This window comes from Micropterus dolomieu, linkage group LG11 (genome assembly GCF_021292245.1).
Source record: "Micropterus dolomieu isolate WLL.071019.BEF.003 ecotype Adirondacks linkage group LG11, ASM2129224v1, whole genome shotgun sequence".
NCBI classification, from domain to species: Eukaryota; Metazoa; Chordata; class Actinopteri; order Centrarchiformes; family Centrarchidae; genus Micropterus; species Micropterus dolomieu.
Genome location: NC_060160.1, coordinates 15,673,143 through 15,681,234, shown reverse-complemented (window position 1 = coordinate 15,681,234; position 8,092 = coordinate 15,673,143). Strand labels below are relative to the sequence as shown.

The 8,092-nt window shown below is 41.6% G+C and overlaps 1 protein-coding gene across 1 annotated transcript in view; it reads left to right on the top strand.

Annotated features, from left to right (window-relative positions):
* LOC123978887 (14-3-3 protein beta/alpha-1-like) overlaps positions 1-8,031 on the top strand; it is a 10,020-nt gene extending 1,989 nt beyond the window's left edge. Inside the window, exons 3-6 of the mRNA XM_046062491.1 lie at positions 3,818-3,941; positions 6,075-6,238; positions 6,323-6,418; positions 6,969-8,031. Of these exons, the coding sequence (XP_045918447.1) occupies positions 3,818-3,941; positions 6,075-6,238; positions 6,323-6,418; positions 6,969-7,043 (459 nt within the window). The 3' untranslated portion in view covers positions 7,044-8,031. The remainder of the gene's footprint in view (positions 1-3,817; positions 3,942-6,074; positions 6,239-6,322; positions 6,419-6,968) is intronic.
* Positions 8,032-8,092: the final 61 nt, after the last annotated feature.

Sequence of the window (8,092 nt, the reverse complement as noted above, 5' to 3'; positions counted from 1 at the left end):
GGGGGGGGGGGGGGGGGGGGGGGGGGGGGGGGGGGGGGGGTCATGCTTTAACCTTGTTTAATCAAATGCAACAGCACAAATTGGTGCTTTACATTATTTCTAGCCTGCCTTGATAATGGATTAGAGGAGATTTGGGTGGAAGCTTAGCTGTAAGATGGAGATCATTTCTTTTTAAAAATGCACTGCAAAGCTGTAGGAGCCATTCATTTTCAATCAGCTTTCCATGTGTGTTTCTGAAGATATGCACTTGCACAGCTGTGACTCAGCTTTCAGTATCTCTGCGTGAGTGAGTATTGACTGAGGGTTTGTCAGCGGAGGAAGGTGTGTCGGTCTCCATGCTGTGACTTGTCTGCAACGCCTGACAGGATAGTTATGCACCCACAAAAGCAGAAGCGCAGAGACCGCAATAAACAAGTGGTCTGTGTGCCCCTCTGTCTCGATTTCCTGCACAGTACACTGTAACCAGGCAGACTTGCATCTAAGCTGAAAGCAGGTCTTAGTTGAGAGGCAGCACAGTCTTGGGGATGGTTGGGTTCCAGTTTAGATGTGAATGTTAGGCTTGTAGACCAGGACGGGTGCCAGCTGAGCAGATTCAGGCTTTTCACTCTGCTACAAAAAGATGCAGGTTCTTCCAGCTGAATCTGGTATGCTAGCAGTGGGACATAGGCACGTTTCAAAATCAAAGTCTTGTCAGCGTTGTCAGACTGCCACATGCTTTCTTCATCGTGTGTGTGATTCTTACATCTGCTGAGTTAAAAAAATAACCAATTCACAGCTAATTGTGGTGTTGCTAATTGAATTGATAATGAGGGATTAGTCCACGCTTGGCGGGGGGGGGGGGGGGGGGGGGGGGGGGGGATCCTGACATGTAAAGACTTTCACTCGCATAACCAATCAGGTTTTAATCCAGTAGCACTGTTTGTGCTTTCACACAAAGCTCTGATTTCAGTCACCAGAAAGCACAGAGAGCGAGGCTACTTGTCTGTTGTGCAGAGCATGCAGTGAAAGACGAATGCTTAGCACTTGAGACATGCGCATGTTTCGGCTGAGCCAATCTTTGTCTCAGTAAATGACTGGGGAGTGGCTGCTGAGGTGGGTTTGGCTCAGACAAGGACAGCTTCTTTCTCCCAGGGTTTGGAAGGGAAAGCTCTTCTCTTTAAGTTAAAATGTTTTTTTTTAATTTAAAGACAGAGGATGTTTAAATTCTATTCTAAACACTGTATTGCTTCTCAATCAGGACTGTCATTTGGGTTGAGTTGTCATTTTCAGTCGGCGTGAACTGTTAATCTGCTCTCTAAATCGGTTAACTTGAGCATAAGCCATGGTTTCACTGACACAGATTAGCCCTGGTAATCTTCCCATGTCCACTGAAAGATGATTACTCAGCCTGGAGTGTAATCACAGGATGTAATTTATAACACATTTTTGCTGTTACCATTTATGTTAATACTAATTCTATATTAAGTTATTTTGGCTGTTTCAAGAAATTAATTGTAGATTTAAAGAAAACAATCATTAAAAGCTGCAGTTTGTATTTTTAATGGGGAAAAATATTACATTTAAATCATTTGAATATTTAATTCCACTGCTCTGCTATATTTTCTATAATTAAGTTGAAAACATGAGGGTAGTGTAAAAAGGAGCATGCAGTTATAGTAAAGTCGTCATTGAATATCTGAGATCAAATTTTATTCCAGCTGTTATCTTTGTTATTTCTGCACTTCAAAGTCTAGATAGAGGCAGATCCTTAACTTGCCAGCCAGCATGCACGTGCTGCAAACACGACACCAGCCACCCCCCTCGCCCAGCAGAGGCTGCGCAAGTCAACACGGGCGCCCCGCCCGTGGAGAATAAACGACCAGAGTTTTAAATGAAACGTACTTGCGATTACGGAGATATAAAATTAATGTATGTCTATGGGAGTGTTATTTGATATATGCTTAGTAGCTCCACCTAGAGGCCGATTGACAACAAACTTCATAGAGCCCGTTGGGAGGGTGTGGCAGATAAGGTTCCCGAGTTTGGTGTATATCGGCCATTGCAAACCTGAGAAATGACCTCACTTCCTGTTTTTTTAGCATTTTTCGCATACATTTGTTAGCCTATAATTGCGACACTTTTAGTTGATCAAGATTTCCTCTACAAACTTTATCAGCGTCGTCCAGAGATGGTTCATGCCAAGTTTGGTGCCGATTGGACTTGCGGCTTTGGAGAAGTTAATTAAAATAGGTCTTTCAGTTTTCGCGATTTTGTGGGGAAAATTTAGGCGGAAATGGGTGTGGCCTATACCACGAGATTCAGCTCGATCCCCCGAGCGCGTGGATATGTTTTTGTTATGCGCCTTTGTAGGCGGGAGTTCCAAACCGAAACTCGTTGACCTTGCTTATAGCGCCCCTTAGAGGTAGAATTATGCAAATTGACCTACTGTATGAATTTTGCGTCTGTAGCACTTACCATGTAGGCTGCAGTATCAGTTTTCTTTACAGAAGAAGAAGAGTGATAAAAATCTTAACCATTACAATAGGGTTCCCAGCTCTGCTGGTACTGGGTGCCCAGTTGGACTTGGACCCCTAAGGAGTATGAGGCAGCGCTGGTATCTTACTCTAGTCTGTTTTTAAAAAGAATCTGAAATAAGACCTCATACTATACTTTACAGTGCAGACAGGAGGAGAGTGCTTATCAAGAGAGCGTGTAATCTGGGGCAGAAGGAATTGGAGGACACACTAGAGGCCTGGCCTGGTTGTAGACAATTTTGGAGCAACTTTATCTGAAACTGACAAGAAGTAGTGGGTCTTCTAAACAGCACTGGGGTGAGCACATGTACTTGACTCCTGATGGAGCAGATCTGTACCCGTTAATCCTTGAGCTGAGGAGCTACAAAGAGCAAAGGGAGTAGTGCTCTCTGGTGGATGGAGGCTAATGGGACACTTATGATGGGTGAGCCCCACCTATATTTAGGGTTGTACCATGCAATGTGGACGCCCATGTTCTCGCACCTTAGTTTGTGCCCAATTTGGTGAATGTAGCCATGTCATCCTTGAGTGTGGCTCTTCATCTGTCAGTCAGATGTCAGTAGTGATGGGTAAATGAAGCTTTTGTGAAGCACTGAACCACTTGAGCCAAATGTTTCGAAAATAGGTTCATTACATATCCTGGCGAAGTTCAAGGCTGCAGGCAAATTAGGCAGGCTAGCTGGTTGACAGGAGGCTTTTAATTACATACACGCACGCCCCTCAATGAGCAGTGTTGGAGACACTAGTTTTGTAGAAAAGACCATTAGTTATAAAGCATTATAAAGCATCTTTGCTTTAAAGTACATTTACTTTGAAAATTCTTTGATGCACACACATTAAGACTGAACTTAATGGTCTATTTACAAATAAAGATTGATGAATGTATTTTGTTACTGAGGAGAGAGTGCTGGGAAATGTGGCATAGGTTGGATGTGCTTGTGTAACTGAATGTGTTAAATGGGGTGCACAAACACTCAAATGTTTCGAGACGGTCGAGGCAGTGCCAATAAATCACGGGATTGGACCGCGAACCAGTCGGTGATTCAGTCAGTGAAGCAGTTGCTGCTTCGGACGTCACCAAAACAAGCTTTGAAGCAGTGGTTCAATGGGATTGTAGTCCAGGGTTTGAAGCGTGTATCGAAGCTTCAGTGTCTCACTGACATCTAGTGATGGCAGTGAGACACTGAAGCTTCGATACACGCTTCACTGCTTGTGGTTTGGTTGATTGATCTGATGAGTCGTAATGTTCATTATGTACTCAGCCCACCAAAATGAATTGATCATGACGTTTTCTCTCTCCACAGAAACTGCTGGATAATCATTTAATTGAAAACTCCCCAAATCCCGAGAGCAAAGTGTTCTATCTAAAGATGAAGGGTGACTACTATAGATACCTTGCTGAAGTTGCCTCTGGAGACGACAAATCAAGTGAGTTAACAGTTGTACGTTTTTATTAGAACTGTATTTCCTCCTGGAAGAAATTTAAATGGATAGTTTTTTTGTTTTGTACAACTTTTCTTTTCCATGTATTTTGTAGTGGGGAGTCTTCTTTTTTATTTTTTTTTTATTTCCAGCTGTTGGGCTAAGCTAAAATATCCCAGCCCTATTAAGCACTCTTTAAAAAGTGGGCCTCTTCACACTCCAAATAGAAACATGTCAGATTTTGTCCTGAAGCTAGGAGCTTGAAATGACGTCATGTAGGGCAATGCGTCACGGTCCTGTGATCACAGGGCCCCACCTCGTAGGAGGGTGAAACAACAGTGAGTGGTAGCTAATGAGGGCCTCCAGTTTTCCCACAAGGAAAAAAGTACAGTGACAGAATTTTCTTCCCCACCTGCCCTCACTCTTATTAGCATTGTCTATTCCAGAGTGATCCACGTAACTAAAAGCACTTTGTGTGCTGATACAGAAATGGTCCTGCTGTCTAACAGTTTTCTGGCTGTGTCTTAATAGTCCCAGAATTCAATTTTAAATGGCTTCAAGGTTGAAGAAAAAAATGTATCTTTGTCATTGTGCAAAGAACAATGAAAATCATCTTCTCAGCTCTTCAGTAGTGTGCAGCATGAGGTGTAGTCATTTCCTGAAACGGCTGGGCACTGTAGTTTTTAGCACTCTTCTCTTATTAATACAGATTTGATGCTCTGAGTATCTATAGCAGCAGGACAATGTATACAATGCCCATGTTCATAGTAATAAAGTACCATGTCTCCCCCTGTGAGGCACATTAATCTTGTTTTAATAGTTTTTGGATAACAGTGTGGGGGGGGGGGGGTCTATGGCACAGAGGAATAAGCAATGTCAGGTTTTAGCTACATAGACAAAACTTCTTAGTCTGATCAATTTATTGTTGGATTTGGTCGTTTAATTTGACACAAACAATAAAGAATGTCACCAGTCTTATACTTTAAAATTGAACTGCTTGACCTTTCGGGAAGTACGCTTTTCCTTCCTTGCCAAGAGTTGCATGAGAAGATGGCCACCATTTTCATGTTTGTACAGTAAATATATTTGAGCCAGCCAGTGAATACAGATCAGTGGAAAACAACTAGCCTGGCTCTGTCCAGAGGTAACAATCTGTCCACCACAAATTCTAAAAACTCCTAAATGAACACATTAAATCTCTGTTTAATCTGTGTATATGTCAAAAATAATTTACTGGCAGTTATATGCCAAGACAATTTTTTGGCCAGGAGCGGTTACCTTCTGAAGTCTCTGCAGGTTAACTGCTCTTTTCCTAGTTATGTGCCTGTGTGTAACACTCATGCCCGTAAAATAGGGCTGAACAATTAATCGAAATATAATCTAATGGTGCGTTCCAGTTGACATGGGAATTCGGAATTTCTGAGTTCAAAGGTCAAAATTTCAAAGGGAACGCCCCCTTAAGTCAGAATCCTGACTTGGGAAGTCTGGAGAACCGCACAACCCCGACTTCGTGATCCAAGATGGCTGTCGGGGTATCAACAGTTAGTGAAAGCTGTAGTTTATACTGTTTATTAGCACGTGTATGTGTACTTGTGACTCATATAAATGTTCGTACACAAAGTGCTGTCCAACAGCTGTCTGTGGACGTGTTGCTACAGTGTTTAGTGTGAGTAAATGCCACACAGTGTGTTTTTGTTTTTTCTTTTCTTTTTTTTTTTTTTTTTTTTAAATCAACTGGCGTATCAATAGCTAACCTGGCTAGTTGTAAACGAGTGAGATTTTCCGACTTGTTAACTGGAACGCCGTCTACTTGGGTGTAACGTCATTCCCAGCTCCGACTTCCGAGGTAAATGGAACGCAGCATAAATCTCAATATCCAAATTGCAGTAGCTGCAGTAAAATTTATAACAGCATTATAATTTCGGCATTTTGGCGCTACAGAGACGCCCTGACCTACAAATCGCGTTCTCAAGACATAAGGGAACATTGGTACAGACCCAAGCAAAATCATTTATTTTATTTTTTTTTTTCCCAGTGAAAATGAAAGGGGGGAAAAAAATAAAATTTAATAAAATAGCGGACTTGTATCTCAACCTTGACATACATATTCTCTGATTGTTTTTCTTCCTCCGTCTCCAGAGACCATTGGAAACTCACAGCAAGCATACCAGGAAGCGTTTGACATCAGCAAGACTGAGATGGACTCCACACATCCCATCCGCTTGGGCTTGGCGCTCAACTTCTCAGTCTTCTACTACGAGATCCTCAACTCCCCAGAAAAAGCCTGTGAATTGGCTAAAAAGGTCTAAAGGCGTCTCTTACAAAAATCAGCCCTCATTTCCACAATGTTGCATTGCAAGTGTTAACCTTTTCCTTTTTGTTTGCAGGCATTCGACGATGCCATTGCTGAGCTCGACCAGCTAAATGAAGAGTCCTACAAAGACAGCACTCTTATCATGCAGCTCCTCAGAGACAACCTGACAGTGAGTGGTGCACTTTTCACACAGCACAGAAATGACCTTCAGTGTTGCCTTAATGTCTGTCACATGGTCATATAATGCTTCAAACAAACTCATTTGTTGAAAAGGCCACACAAGGTCAAAAGCCTGCTGTCGTTGTAAGTGGTGAGACGCATTGAACCATACAAATGAGGTCTAAACGGCACACGCTTCCGGACAGCATCTCCTCAAAGGCATTCATTAGGATTCACATGGTAATGGAAAAACCTGCATCACAGTCATGTACTTTGACAGCCCTAAAGGTTTTGGAAAATGTTTATTCCACCTCCTAGGATTTGACGCGACGTGCTGCATAAAGCCTTAGAAAACCATTTATGTAGACGAGAACTTGGATTGGGTTTTTTGTAGTACGTTTGCACAAATTGCTGCCGTTTTTATGGTATTGTGCGTGTACAGATAGAAAGTCAGTTATAATTATCTCTACAATGCTTCAACATTTAAAAATGGTGAAGGAGTCAGGATATTTGACTGTATTCCACTGTATTTTAACCTAAATATCTGTTTGTCTCCTCAGTTATGGACATCGGACAATGCTGCCGAAGAGGGCGATGCTGGAGAAGGAGGAGAGGGTGGCGAGAATGAGAGCTAAAAAATAAATACATAACACAAGCCCTCATTGTTGGGGTCATCTCCAAAAACAACAAAAGGACAAAAAAAAACTTTTTACACATCCTTCATTCCTTATTGCTCCACTCAAACATTCTACCAATGAAACCTATTGAAAAGAGTTGTGTAAGGAAAAAAAATCATGCTTTTCACAATGTAGATTTGGACAACAAATTGGTGAAAAGAGAAACCCTCCATTCCCTATTTAATTTGTGTTTGTCCTGGCCTTCCCATTTGTGCAGTTTCAGCTGTAGAGAAGTGTTTGATAGCTTGACATGATATCAGACTCCTAGCTCAATTTTAGAGGCAGAAAATGTCGTTGACCAACTGGAAGTCTACATCCCATTTATTGAGAAAGTCTAGATTCCCCCCCCGATAAGAAATGTTGGCTATAAAAACTAATTTCCGCCATATCTTTATTTCTTTTTAGTGTCTCTGTCTAGACAGTTATGTGGTACGGTTACAGCAGCTGAAGTCCAACTTCAAACAGATTCAATTTTTCATACTGCAGGGAAAGCTAGTGCACTTTACATGCTGGCAACAAATACTATAATACAGCCAAGTAGTGTCTATTGGTTCAATCCTCACTTTCTGCCCTGGTTATGATATGCCACTCTTTCACTAAAGCATGCTTGTTTGGGGGTGGGGCTTGTCTGACCAAATGCTGGGACCTTTTTTAATGGGAAGAAGATAATTCTGTCATGCATGTCTCTGGAGATATTACACTGGAATGGGAGCAAATGCTGTAACACACACCAACAAGTCCAAATGTCAAGTTTAGTAAATTTCATTGCAGGTTTTTCACATCCTAAAAGGGGGTGATTTGTTAGTCTGTCCAGTGATTGTCATTAGAGATTTGGACCACTATTGTTTTGCTATTCATTCAATTGTAGTCCCCAAAAGCCTTGTGGAACTGTTTGAATCCCTATGTATCAGCTATGTTAACATGAATAAAACATTTTATAAACCAAGTTCAAATGGGTCTTTCTGTTTATTTTATTTGCTTAATAGTATGTACTTTGATGTTTGTAA